This window comes from Bidens hawaiensis, unplaced genomic scaffold (genome assembly GCF_021521415.1).
Source record: "Bidens hawaiensis isolate Kalapana, Puna unplaced genomic scaffold, B.hawaiensis_p1.1 tig00012327_1, whole genome shotgun sequence".
Classification (NCBI taxonomy): Eukaryota; Viridiplantae; Streptophyta; class Magnoliopsida; order Asterales; family Asteraceae; genus Bidens; species Bidens hawaiensis.
This window is the reverse complement of record NW_027492002.1, coordinates 394,718-409,190: the sequence shown is the minus strand read 5'-3', so window position 1 is coordinate 409,190 and position 14,473 is coordinate 394,718. Positions and strand designations below refer to the sequence as shown.

General features: G+C 37.5%; 2 protein-coding genes and 1 pseudogene across 2 annotated transcripts; 1 reads left to right on the top strand and 2 right to left on the bottom strand.

The window, feature by feature from the left end:
- The first annotated feature begins 809 nt into the window (after window positions 1-809).
- On the top strand, window positions 810-4,246 carry LOC143540705 (rho guanine nucleotide exchange factor 8-like; annotated as a pseudogene).
- Window positions 4,247-4,520: 274 nt separating this feature from the next.
- On the bottom strand, window positions 4,521-7,071 carry LOC143540704 (ras-related protein Rab7). The gene is made up of 7 exons (XM_077033690.1): window positions 6,921-7,071; window positions 6,778-6,804; window positions 5,506-5,605; window positions 5,252-5,398; window positions 5,090-5,170; window positions 4,867-5,012; window positions 4,521-4,762 (listed from the first exon to the last, which is right to left on the bottom strand). Exons 1-7 carry the CDS (start codon window positions 6,971-6,973, stop codon window positions 4,696-4,698), a joined length of 621 nt encoding a protein of 206 aa, XP_076889805.1. The 5' UTR covers window positions 6,974-7,071; the 3' UTR covers window positions 4,521-4,695.
- Window positions 7,072-8,467: 1,396 nt separating this feature from the next.
- On the bottom strand, window positions 8,468-8,773 carry LOC143540686 (proline-rich receptor-like protein kinase PERK1). The gene has a single exon (XM_077033678.1). The coding sequence runs from the start codon at window positions 8,771-8,773 to the stop codon at window positions 8,468-8,470; it is 306 nt and encodes a 101-aa protein (XP_076889793.1).
- Window positions 8,774-14,473: the final 5,700 nt, after the last annotated feature.

Genomic DNA, 14,473 nt, shown 5'->3' with positions numbered 1-14,473 from the left:
ACATTTGAAACGTCTATGTTTATTTGTTTCAAACTTACCGGTGTATTGTATACATACTCGTTTACCCAAACTATACCGGTAAACATTTTAATTTGATTTTCATTTCTAAGTACTAGAATATACTAATCACAAAGTTTTAGTAATAAATTATATAAAAACACTATAACAACATTTACTTGACAAATATTGGGTCAGATGTAAAACACGATTTTAAGATGACACCGAAAACAAAAACTGAAATTACCAATACTCATTTCATTATAGCCACTCTTTAAATAACCAATCTAAGCTCAAGAAATAAGTAAGATGAGTTATTATATTTTATATAAAAGTATATTAAAAATTAAAAACTGAAAAGATTACAAACTATCACATTCCACATCTGAAAATCTACTTATGTGTGGGTGTTTATCTATTTGGTTTTCGGTTTACCTAGAATGAAGATTTTTTCGGTTGAAATGGAAAACGAACCGAACCAAATTCAGGTAATTTAAATTGAACAGAAAACCGGATTCAAATTCAATTTGGCTTTCTGGCGTGAACAAATTATAAACCCTATCATGATGCTCTATTATAACCCCTATAGATTCAGATTATACCAATTTAAGACCCTCTTATTTCAATTTTTGACCACTTTTTATAAAAAAAAAACATGCACCCCACATTTAAAAATCTCAAAAACACCAATCAAATTCATTTTAACCTCTTATTTGGGTCTAAGTAATTTATCTTTTTTTCTTTTCTTTTCTTTTTTCCTGCAAATGCAGAAACCATAATAATCAATCAACAACATTTCAAACCTTTGTCAAATGGAAGCAAGCACGACGCCAATAGACGAACAAGAACCTGTTGTAACGGACAATGATCACGCTTCCCTGATTAAGTTGAAGCGTCATGGTACATTTTTTTAATAACTTTCATGTTTCGGTCTGAAAACGTTTGGAGAAAATAGAATTTTGTTGTTTGTGCAGAGTTGGAACAAATGAAAGAAAGATTTGCTAAGCTTCTTTTAGGAGAAGATATGTCCGGTGGCGGCAAAGGCGTTTCTTCTGCTTTGGCTTTATCAAACGCCATTACAAATCTTGCTGGTAATCTTGATCAAAGTTGTTTAATTTAATAATCTTTGTTCATTTTTCATATTTTGTTGTTAAAGTTCATGATCTTTATCTATAAAGTTGTTTAATTTAATGATGCTTTGTTCATTTTTCATGCTTTTGTGTTAAATTTCTCAATCTTTATCTAAAAACTTGTTTAATTCAATGACTTTTTGTTCAGTTTTCATGTTTTTTGTAATTAATTTCTCATTCTTTATTCAAAAAGTTGATTAATTTAATGATTTTTGTTCATTGTTCATGCTTTTGGTGTTAAATTTCTAAAATCTTGATGTAAAAAGTTGTTAATTTATTAATATTTTGTTCTTTTTCATGTTTTTTTGTCAGTTTCTTAATCTTTATCTCAAAAGTTGTTTAATTTAATGACTTTTGTTCATTTTTCATGTTTTTTTGGTTAAACATGCAGCTTCTGCGTTTGGCGAGCAACATAAACTTGCACCCATGCCGGAAGACAGGAAAAAAAGATGGTTGGCTTCTTTCGGTTACTGATTACGTCGTTGAATTTGTTGCCTCGCAACAACCATCCAAACGCGGATCAAACATATATGTTTGTATAAACAGATTATGCATAAGATTATCTAATTATAGACTTATAGTTATAATCTGATTCTGATAATCTTTTAGGTTATGACGACAAAACAAAGAGGCGATTTGAGGATGAACATCCCGGCTTTAAAGAAGCTAGATGCGATGCTCATTGTAACGTTTCAAATCCCATTTCTGATACAATATTAACATCTTTTTTAAATAATGAAGACGATGAAAAATTGAAAATAATATATGATTCAGGGTTGTCTAGACAATTTCAAGAATCAGAATCAGTTCTGGTACGTATCAAAAGACGCAGACGAGTCCGAAAAAGGCGTTCAACGAGGCGATAAATGGTGGTTACCGACGGTTAAAGTTCCACCGGAAGGACTTTCTGAAGAATCAAGAAAATGGATGCAGCATCAAAAAGATTGTGTTAGTCAAGTTTTGAAAGCTTCCATGGCTATAAATGCAGAAATACTTGCAGAAATGGAGATCCCGGAAAATTATATCGACAATCTCCCAAAGGTAAGAAACGGGTCGGTTTCAGTACGGGTCAAAACAGGCCACCCGACCCGAAAACACTTTTGCATTATTTAATCGATAAAAAAATGGAGATCCCGGAAAATTATATCGACAATCTCCCAAAGGTAAGAAAACGGTTCGGGTAACGGGCCGGTTTCAGTACGGGTCAAAACGGGCCACCGACCCGAAAACACTTTTGCAATATTTAATTAATAAAAAAATGGAGATCCCGGAAAACTATATCGACAATCTCCCAAAGCTAAGATGAACGGGTCGGTTTAAATACGGGTCAAAACGGGCCACCCGACCTGAAACACCTTTGCAATATTTAATTGACAAAAAAAAATTAACTTTTAAACAGAATGGAAGAGAAAGCCTTGGAGATACAATCTACAAGAATATTACAGTTGACTCGTTTGACCCGGCGCAGTTTCTATCAACAATGGATCTCTCAACCGAGCTAACGGTTCTTGATCTTAAGAATAAGATAGAAGCTTCTATAATATTTGGAAAAGAAAGATGAATCAAAAGGACTCAAAATCTTCTTGGAGTTCATCAATTGTAAGTATGGAGAAAAGAGAGCTTTTTGAAGACCGAGCGGAAACTATTTTACTTCTCTTGAAACAACAGTTCCCGGGACTCCCTCAATCGTCACTCGAAATTAGCAAAATCGAGTCTAATAGAGTATGAACGCGTTCAAAAATTCATATTTTGTTGTTTTTTTTCTTGATCAGTCATTAAAACTTAAAAGCTGGCGTTTGGATACACCTTTTGAAGAAAAAGTGCATCCAAGCAACTAACTTTGTTCAAAAAGTTCTTTCGATTGACTCGTTTGTAAACAAGAAACCAAGCCTAAGTCAAGGTTGGCTCGCTTGTTAGCTGACTCGTTGTCTCGTGTAAATCAAAACCCAAATTTATATACATTAAAAATTAAAAAAAAAAATACTGAAAACTCCCATTTGGCTCGATAACTTATGCATTTGTATTTTACATATATTATTAATATACCAATATGCATAAATATACAAATATATGCATAAATAAACGAGCCAGCTTGAGCTTTTGTCAAGCTAAGCCCGAGCTCAAAATTTCAACTTGTTAAAATAGACGAGCCGAGCCCGAGCTCAACATTTCAGCTCGTTAAGATAGACGAGCCAGGCCCAAGCTCAACGTTTCAGCTCTTTAAGATAAACAAACCGAGCCCGAGCTAAACGTTTCAGCTCGTTAAGCTCAACGTTTTAGCTCTTAAAGATAAACGAGCCGAGCCCGAGCTCAACGTTCCAGCTCGTTAAGATAAACAAGCTGAGCCTGAACATTTCAGTTCTTTAAGATAAATGAGCCGAGCCCGAACGTTTCAGCCTGTTAAGATAAACTAGCCGAATCCGAACGTTGCAGCTCGTGAAGATAAACGAGCTGAGCCCGAACGTTTCAGCTTGTTAAGATAAACGAGCCGAACCCAAGCTCAACATGTCAGCTTTTTAAGATAAACGAGCCGAGCCGGCTCGACTCAGTTTGTAAACGAGCAGAGCACGAGCCCACCCTGTCTCTGCTCGGCTCGTTTACAGAGCTAATCCAAACACTTCTAAAAAGAGTAACATTCTTATGATATTTTGAGCTATGTAGAATGTTGGTCATGCTATATTGGAGAGCTATTCAAGGGTTTTAGAAAGTTTAGCAAACACAGTGATGAACCGCATCGAGGATGTCCTGTATGCAGATAAAGTGGCACAAGATCCATCATTGGTAGCAAAGAAGAGGACAATGTCAACACGAGGGGTGTTGGATGAATCCAACGGTCAAGTATCGGGTCAAACTCCAGATCAAACACCTACAGGATCACCTACATCAATGACACTATCGGATGTTATGGGGTGGAGTGTTGAGGATCAAACAACAAGTAGCGCCTCTAGCCCTAACGTAGAGGATAAAGAGACCGAAAAGTATCAGAGCAAATCAGCCAAGATTTTGGCAAGAACAAAGAACTCGTATATGGAGAAACTAGAGGCTTATAAACTAAGAAGCCCGACAACCCGCCATTAGTGGAGATTAAACCTTAGATTAGTAGACATGATTGCAGATTCAATGTATATACTCCTATTATGGATCATTCATTGTACACATTTTTTTCAAATATGATTACTAATTTTTTATTTCAAGTAGTATTAATAATATTACTAATAATAATAATAAACTATTTTTTAGATTTTGGGCTCTAATATAATAATAAGTACATAAAATGTATACACATAACGAGTTAGGTTGTTTAAAAACAAATTATAATAACAAATAAAAAACAGAGATTTTTTCAACACTAACATAAATAATAATCATATCAAATTAAACAAATAACCTTAGAATTAACTTATGAAAAAAAAACTTCCAGTACTTCATACATATTACACAAACCAATTAATCAACATTTTAATGCATGAATTATAAAATAATTATAATTAATAAGGATATACATTTGATGATAAAACTTGCATGATTGCATCAACATACCTCGAAACAATCCATTGATTCAACACGCTTAACATTCACATCCCGAAGATTTTTGTTGCCGTGCACTAGCCACATCAATGGTATCCGGAAGATAGCTTCATGAATAATTAATAATTAATCACGAATTTTAAACTATTATAAAAAAAATATAATATAAAGATACTAATCTATGATTAAGTAGCGCTTCATAAATGCATACGTTTCTTCCTCGGGCTCATTATTAAGAGCGTTTTTGGCTATACACTCGAAAGCAGCTTCAACATTAAACCCTTCTTTAGCCGATGTTTCAAAGTAAGGAATATTTCCTTTTGAAGCGCACCATGCTTTTGCTTTCTTTTCAGACACCTGAAACGGGAAAAAAAAAGTAATTAACTTTAACGCAAACGCGTTAAAAGTTGACAAAAATGAAACAATCGTATTACCACTCGGCTATTGCCTCCATCAATATCTATCTTGTTACCCAATACAACAAATGGAAAGTTTTCTGGATCAGCAGGACTCGCCTGCCAAAAATAATACATCCTCGGTTAACAAATTAATACTTACAGTAATCTGGATCTTGTTTCAATTGTGACGGTTGTTACCTGAATTAGGAACTCTTCCCTCCAATTATTAAGGTTATCAAATGACTTCATGACATTAACATCATGTACAAGAACACAACAATCTGCACCGCGATAAAATGCAACACCTAGGCTTTGAAATCTTTCTTGTCCGGCTGTGTCCCATATCTATATAATGTGTTTAGCATATACAGAACATGCATAACAATAAGTGAGTATTCATGAATTTACTCTGCTAATGGTTGAACATTTTTGTATATCATAAAGAAACAGACCTGTAATGTGAAAATCCTATCTTCAAACTGTATTTCTTTCGTTAAGAAATCAGCTCCGATAGTAGCTTTATACTGGTTACTGAACTTCCGATTCACATATCTAAAATCGCATGATTTAAGCCAACAATATGATGTTTTTTGTTTAGAACAATATTGATATGTTCGTTATGAACCACTAATTACAAGTAGGCCTGCAAACGAGCCGAAAGAACACAAACGGAGCATGTTCGTGTTTGTTAGTTCGAAAAGAAAACGAACATGTCCGTGTTGTATACGTTTGTTAACAGTATAAACTAGCATAAGCGAACAAACAAAAATGAACACAGGTGAACGAACATTACCAAGCTAAAACCAATTTAAAGTTAATGCAAACAACAATGTGTTGCCGTGTTGGGCCTAAAAGTTAATAATGCTAGACTAAATGTAATGGGCTTAAATATTTAAATGAAATCATTAACCAACTTAAATTTTCATAAACTAACGAACATAAAGTCATAAATCACGGTAACTGAATGAGCATAAACATAATTAAATGAACGAACGTAAACGAACAAACGAGACATGTGTTTAAGTTCTTTCGTTAAACTAAAAAAACAAACTTTTTTCTTCATGTTTAGGAAACGAAGTAAATTAACAAATTGTAATGGGCTTAAATATTTAAATAGAACCATTAACCAGCGTATACATTCATTAACTAACGAACATAAAGTCATAAATGACAGTAACCGAACGAACATAAACGAAACTAAATGAACAAACGCTAACAAACAAAAACAAACAAACAATACAAGTGTTCATATTCATTCATTAAACTAAATTAACAAACTTTTTCACTCATGTTCGTTCATTTATTAAACAACCCAACTTCCCACCAAACCGTTCACTGAACGTTCGGTTTAAATCTGTTTTAAGAAATTTTCAAAATTGCAGCAAACTGAAATTAGGGCAGTTGCATGAAACCAATCGATCTAGAAATTAAAGTTTTAACTTTTAAATGAAACAATAACTAACATTGACAAATGTAACCGAACGAACGTAAACAAGCATAAACAAACAAACAATACACGTGTTCTGTGTTCATATCCATTCATTAAACCAAATTAACAAACATTTTCACTCACATTCACTCCGTCACTAAATAAACCAACTTCCCACCGAACCGTTCACGAACACTTCACTAAAAACATTAATTTCCTTCAAAATCTTGAAAATTGCACCAAATTAAAATGAAGGCAACTTAATAAAACCAATAATTCCACAAATCAAGGATACTGATTCATCAAAGACGTCTTTCCAACCCTGAAAACAACCAATAAACATCAGAAAACACTTTAATTGAACTCAATTTACTGATTCAGTAAACTATTGACCGTATATATGAAATATTGAAAATTGATGAAATTAAAGAATTAAACCCGCTGTCACCGAGGATTATGACTTTGAGAAGTATACGACGACGAGACGCCATGGATTCAGAGCTTCAATTGGTTCAATTTTGATCTGAGAGTGAATTTGGGAATTAGGGTTTCTTGATGCTTTACAGCAAATAACGTGGAAGAATAGAATATACCAAGATTCTCTTTTAAATAATATATAACTACCTGTTATTTCCGTTATGGTTGGAGAATATTATTAAAAGGCCAAAATATTATTATTATTCTTTCAAATTTTCAAAATAACTTTAATAATAAAAATGTCATCGTATTGGGAATTTTTAACATGGGTGTGTACGGTTCGGTATGGATTAGTTTTAAGTTGAAACCGAATCAAAACCCCGAACTTAGGTTTTTGAATTTTGGAGAACGTTCGGTTTATGTGTTTTTCAGCTTTGTCAGTTGAGCATGAACTTTTTAGATGAAAATAATAAATTAGGGTCTAAGTTATTTTGTTTGTACAAATTTATTAAATTGTTATAAAACAATTAACAAGAAAAGTTAAAATCTATAAATTTGGTTCAATTCGAGTTTTTATATTTTATTATATGCAAAACTAAAACCAAACAATAAATTTAGTTTTTACAAAAATGTAAAACCAAATCATCCGTTTTTCGATTTCAAAACGGATTTTTCGGTTTGGTTTTTGGTTTTAAAATGTTTTTTTTGCATGCACATCCATATTGTGTTCTTTTTGCCATCACCGCTTTGGTGGGAGTATTAGGAATTTTACCTTATATTCTCCTGTTTAATGTTTTGGGTTCGAATTTCACTCATGTGTCATATTTAAGCATGGGTAAAGCACCACTAGTTCAATTATTTAACTCAAATTTTGGGTGTGTTTAGTGAGTGATTAATAAACAAAAGGTTGAAATTGTTGCCTATTAACTAAAATTTAAATTGGTCGAAGTGGAATTCTGTGTCGTAATCGATGATTCGTTGTACCTTTTGTTGTAACCAGGTTTCGTTATAGTGATGAAGGATAGGTTGGAAATGCTCTTATATGGTTGCTAGCATGCCTTTGTTTTTTTTTTTATGGAAGTTGTTCAAATAAAATTTATTTCAATATGATTAAAGGACTTATTAGAGATGTGACATATGTCACTTTTAATTATCTTTGTTTGCTAATAGGATATCACTCTTTAAACCTCATAATTTATAGTCATTTCTTAACTTTGAAATAAAATATCTTTAACATGCCATAAATTATTAGTAGGTCCTGTTTGACAATATAATATATAACTAGTTGCCTTTAAAGTCTTGGCAACATGACCCACAATAACGGTTTAATTGACAGCTACATTATTTCTAACAGTTGTGATTGATATCCAAATTCAAAGCAAAAATGACAACACAACTTAAAAAAAAAAAAAAAAATCAAAACTTTAAATCATCAAATAAAAGAATTTATGTTGTATAAAACAAAATTAAATACAATCAAACCAAAGAAAAAATCATACTAGTTAAAAAAATAGAACAAAATATAATCAAGAATTAGCAAGAAACTTTATACACGAGCCCGTTAACGATCAAAACCCGTCGCCATCTCTTTTATACTTACCCAGTTCCATTTCTCGGGTATCCTGCCCTTCACCACTTGACCCGGATGGATACAACCCGTAATCACTCGTGGGTCGGCTATATTCACTGCTAGCATTATATTCTTGCGTACCTAAAGCCATCTTTCTGAACTTAACCATATCATCGTTGTACTGGCCCGCATCATAGTCTGAGCTTCCGTGGGACCCGAAGGCCGAACTGTGTCCGGGCAGGATTCCTTCGTTTAGGTCTGAGAGTGACACGTCACCTTCCAAGGCCCGGACCACTTGGCTCATCCTGGGCCTGCGACGGGCCGAGTGGCGGACGCAGGCGGCGGCACAAGAAACTATGCACGCCAGGTGTTTGATTAAATGCCAACACCAAATTTTATTTTAATTTCCCTTGTTTCCAAAAACAAAAAAAGTTTTTAATTTCTTAAGTGATTTATGAGGGCCTGTGGTGGAGAGCCGGGCCCTAGCTCGGGCACGGGGATTAGGCGTTGCCCCTTTAAAAATTTTCATTTTTTCAAAGATGGTATCCCGGGGTACAAGGGGTACTCTAGGTTACTCATGCATTTACAGCGGGATCATTTCAATGTAAAGGAAAGGAGAGATCAGTTAAATGAGCGTCTTGTTTCGGACTTGGAACTCTACAATGACGTTGTCAAAACCTTGCGTTTGCTTAAGAACTGGGTATGCGGGGAGTGCATGGCCCTGCATGCCTTGAATAGGCCTTGTCAGCATGGAAAAGAAGAGGTTAAATGCCACCCACGTGCAGGAGGCGACTTTGATTTTATTGTGGGGATCCCTCAACCCCGCGATCCGCAGGTGGAACTTGGGAGTGGTATGTCTGAGACGTTTGTGGTAGATGTCGCTCTCCTTGAGCGCATCCTCGCCATTCCTATTGCTACTGTCAAGAGTATCCCGCCCGCGTGTCGCATGGCTTTTGCCCATGCCTTGTCAAGGGGGCTCCGTAAAGTGGTGGATGCCCGGGGGTCTATTGAGGCTTGGGTTAAACTTTTGTTGTTGCCTCGTTGCACGTTACGTGTTGTCAAACCGGCTACTAGGCAGGAACGAAGGTCCGGTAATAGGAAATCGCTTCAATGTAGCTCCTTTATGCGGGCTTTGGCTGTTTGGAAAGATGGGGCAGGTTTAGAAGAGTTGGTGCTGCCACTCATTGAACCTCCTGTGATGAGGGATTGCCAACATAAAGAAGAGGGAGGAGGCAATATCAAGCAGTGCCTCCGGAAGGTAGCGGATGACCATTACACAGCGGCGATCAAAGTCCTGTGTTCATCCGGGGTCGCGCCTGCTGGGGGGGATACATTGAGAGCATTGATAGTGTGGTGGACCCCCCGACCATGCCCTCCGTCTTGCCATCGGAACCAGCCTTGCAGGTGGACGGTGATTGTGTGCTGGAATGTATTAAAACCTTCCCGAAAGGTACATCTTGCGGGAGGAATGGTTTGCGGGCCCAGCATATTTTAGACGCTTTCTGTGGCCAGGGGTCTCCAACCGCCTCCGGCCTCTTAAAGGCTATCACTGATGTTGTCAACTTGTGGCTTGGGGGGGCTTTGTCCTAAAGTTCTAGCGGAGTTCATTGCTTCGGCACCGTTGACCCCCCCCCCCCCCCGTTGAAACCTGACAATGGAAGTAGACCCATCGCTGTGGGGGGCATTTGGAGAAGATTAGTGTCGAAAGTCGCTATGCGTAAAATAGGGAAAAAGGTGGCTGCTTATCTAGAGGATTTCCAATTTTGGGGTTGGGATCCCTAATGGGGCAGAAGCGGTATTGCATAGTGCTAACAGATTTTTGAGCGCGTTTCATTCTGACGGGTCCCTGGCTATGCTCACTGTTGATTTTTCTAACGCCTTCAACGAAGTGGATCGGACGACCATTCTCAGGGAAGTCAGCTGCATATGTCCATCCATCTTCCCATGGGTCCAGTTTTTATATGCATGTCCCGCCCGTTTATATGTGGGGATACTCATATTGGGGCTTTTACTGGGGTGCAACAAGGGGACCCCCTTGGCCCTCTTCCTTTTGCGTTGGTCCTTCATCCGCTCATCCTTAGGGTGCAGGGGGCATGTTCCTTGCTCTTCCATGCTTGGTATTTAGACGATGGCACTATCATTGGTAAGTCTGAGGAGGTTGCTAGAGTGTTGGGCATTATTCGCTCAGAGGGGGCGTCTCTAAGGCTTAGACTTAATATTCGAAAAACAGAGATTTTTTGGCCGTCATGTGATGATTCGAAGAAAGTGCCGGGTTTATTCCTTGGTGAGATTAGCAGGCCTGTGACGGGAGTTAAACTCCTGGGGGGAGCGGTTAGTCGGGATGCAGGGTTTATTCGGTCTTTGGCAACTAAAAGAGCTTTGAGGGCGGTTGAACTTATGAAACGCCTGCCAGACCTGAGGACCCCCAAAGTGAGCTCCTTTTGTTGCGCTCGTGCATGGGGGTTGCTAAGTTAGTGTTTGGGCTCCGGACCTGTCAACCTGAACATGTCAAAGAGGCTGTAACATCCTACTTTCGGTTATATTATGTAACACCCCGACCGATGGCGGATTATACATCGGGGCGCCACGTATTGTTTCATTACTCGCGACACTATTTCGGTGTCCATATTTAATAAATACATTTTCATTGCGCACGCGCAGAACACAAATCTCATAAAGTAACATAAATCATATCATAACTCAAAATATCCAAATAACATAATTTGTCTTGTTACATTTTAATCTAGGTCCAAAGAAAAAGAAAACATCCTACGTGTCCTTGAGATTCCAAAAGCAGCTACAGCAAACCTGAACATGTGTTAAAATAAAACGTCAACACTTGCGTGTCGGTGAGAATTCTCGTACTTAATCCCCTTTTATTTTTAACGTTTTGGGATGTTCATGTGTTCGTACAACTTGAGTCTTAAACTTGTTTATGAAATTTATGTGCGCAAAACCCCATGTGTTATGGACGTTTACTTGGCTGTTTATTTGTATGTGTGAATCATTAACCGCTTTGTTCGGCCTATTCCGAAGTTTTCATGGATCCATTAGATGAACACGGGAGACCTATCGTTTACGGTTTTCTTGTTTTGTTTACACATGCACGTATGATTACTTGTTTTTGTGCTCGATTGGGAGCACGGATTGAACTATGAGCTATGATCTATTTAGGCTTGATCACAATCTGATTACACCTTATGTTAAACCCCAGTTAAGCACATGTTGCGCGCAGTGTTTGTCTGTAACACCCCGACCGATGGCGGATTGTACATCGGGGCGCCACTTATTGTTTCATTACTCGCGACACTATTTGGGTGTCCATATTTAATAAATACATTTTCATTGCGCACGCGCAGAACACAAATCTCATAAAGTAACATAAATCATATCATAACTCAAAATATCCAAATAACATAATTTGTCTTGTTACATTTTAATCTAGGTCCAAAGAAAAAGAAAACATCCTACGTGTCCTTGAGATTCCAAAAGCAGCTACAGCAAACCTGAACATGTGTTAAAATAAAACGTCAACACTTGCGTGTCGGTGAGAAATCAAGTTTAATAGATATAAATAGATAATAACAAACACTGCGCGCAACATGTGCTTAACTGGGGTTTAACATAGGGTGTAATCAGATTGTGATCAAGCCTAAATAGATCATAGCTCATAGTTCAATCCGTGCTCCCAATCGAGCACAAAAACAAGTAATCATACGTGCATGTGTAAACAAAACAAGAAAACCGTAAACGATAGGTCTCCCGTGTTCATCTAATGGATCCATGAAAACTTCGGAATAGGCCGAACAAAGCGGTTAATGATTCACACATACAAATAAACAGCCAAGTAAACGTCCATAACACATGGGGTTTTGCGCACATAAATTTCATAAACAAGTTTAAGACTCAAGTTGTACGAACACATGAACATCCCAAAACGTTAAAAATAAAAGGGGATTAAGTACGAGATTACTCACTTGTAAACGGTGCGTTGAAAGATAAGCAAGAATCCAAATTTTAAACAAGCACAAGTTAACCTATAAATAAGAGGTTATTGGTTTAACGATTGGTTTTTATGTCTTGAATATATGCAGTAAGTATCGATTTTTGCTAGTTAAACAAATTAAAACAAAATATATATATATTTATATTTACCGAGATTCTGGGCAGAACAGAAGAGAAGACGGAGGCAAAGAGAGGGGTGGCGTCGCTGAGGAACTACGGCAGAGAGCAAAGGGAGAGAGATTTGGGGAGTGTTTAAGTGTAGTGTGTGAAGTGTTAATAAACAAGAAAATAGCTTAATTTATAGGAAAACCCAAGGGAACACAATCCCTTGAAAAGAGGAAATGATCTTATCAAATCAAGCAAAAGCACAAGAAAACAAAAGCAAAATATATCCAAAGATATGCCGGCAGCTGCAGGGGATGGGGAAAAGCTGACAGGTTACAGATCAAAGCATGGGAGGTGTCAGATAAAACACTGTTCAAGACATGCAAAAGAAGATTTCAAAAGATTATGTCAGTCACTTTTTCTGTCAACCAATAGGATTGGTGCGCATGCTGCGCCGAAAGTGGCTTTTCGGACAGATGTCGGAACTGACCTACAGTGCTCATACAAAAGATAAGATATTTCAAAAGCATACAGGCTAACTGAAGAAAAGACTTAAGGTCTAGCGCGAGAAGGCTCGAGCGCGCGCGAGGGCGAAGGCAGACAGAGAACAATCCTTAGCGCGCCGCGGGAAGAACTACAATCCTTAGCGCGTCGCGGGAAGAACTACAATTCTTAGCGCGTCGCGGGAAGAACTACCATTCTTAGCGCGCCGCGGGAAGAACTATAATCCTTAGCGCGCTGCGGGAACAGTTCGCCTCGCGTATCGCAGGAACAGTTGGTCTTCGCGCAGGCTTCCTTGTAAGGAGTCTGGCGCGTGGAGCTGCGCAGACATCCTTAGGCGGGAAGAACCAAAGGACAAGCAAAGAGTTAAGAGAAAAAAAAAAGGGTTCAAGGCTTAAGGATTAAGCTGAGGGGCGGAACGGCGACAAGAGAGGAAAAGGCGGGACGGCGGAAAGGAATTTTTATTATTAGTAAGTATTATAAAAATATATATATATATATATATGATTTATTTAATGTTAAATTTACAAAGATTAATAATCAAATTTTAAATCATAAAAAGAATCGGATTCGAAAACGGGTACCTGGGTCGGGTCGGATTGGGCAGTTGTCACATATTAATAAAATAAAGTTCGTTTATTTTATAGCGGGTCGTTATCGGTTTAGTTGAATAGAATACGAGATGGACTTGTGTTAGGTAAATGGATATGGGTATCAAAAATATATATACCCTTAATCCTCCATTTAATTCATTTACACATATCCCTTACACCATCCAAAACACACACTTAAGATTCTCTCTCTAGTTCTCTCTTTCTAAACCGATATCAAGAAGGAAACCGAGAACCGACCCGAGGTAATGATAGTATTTTATTGTTTGAGCTTAAATCCGTTAGATATAATCATGAAACGACGAGCCGACACCGTTATACCGTTTAAGTCACGAGATCCGGGTGGATTCGGGTATAAACCGAACCTATGATGAGCTTAGGAGTCACCCTAGCTCAGATCTGGATTGAACGGGACGAAAAACGGTGAAAAACGAGCTAAAACCCATTTTTCCGGCAAAATCGCGTTTTTCCGGCGGCTTTCCGGCAATGACGGCGCCGGAAAGTGGTACGAGGTTAAGGGGGAATGTCAGGGAATGTTCTGAAATTCCTGATCTAACCCTAGTTCGCTACAGGAATATAGCGAATTAAAGGTGATTCGCTAGCTAGTTCGTCCATGGGAACATAGCGAACTGATTACAGTTCGTGTTCAATTCGTTAAGGGAAAGGGGTGACGAATCACCCTTGATTCGTTATGACCAGTTCGTTAAAGTAGATAACGAATTAGGAGGTCCAATTCGCTACTTGGACTGGTTCGCTACATGGACTGATTCGTTAAGAGTCCA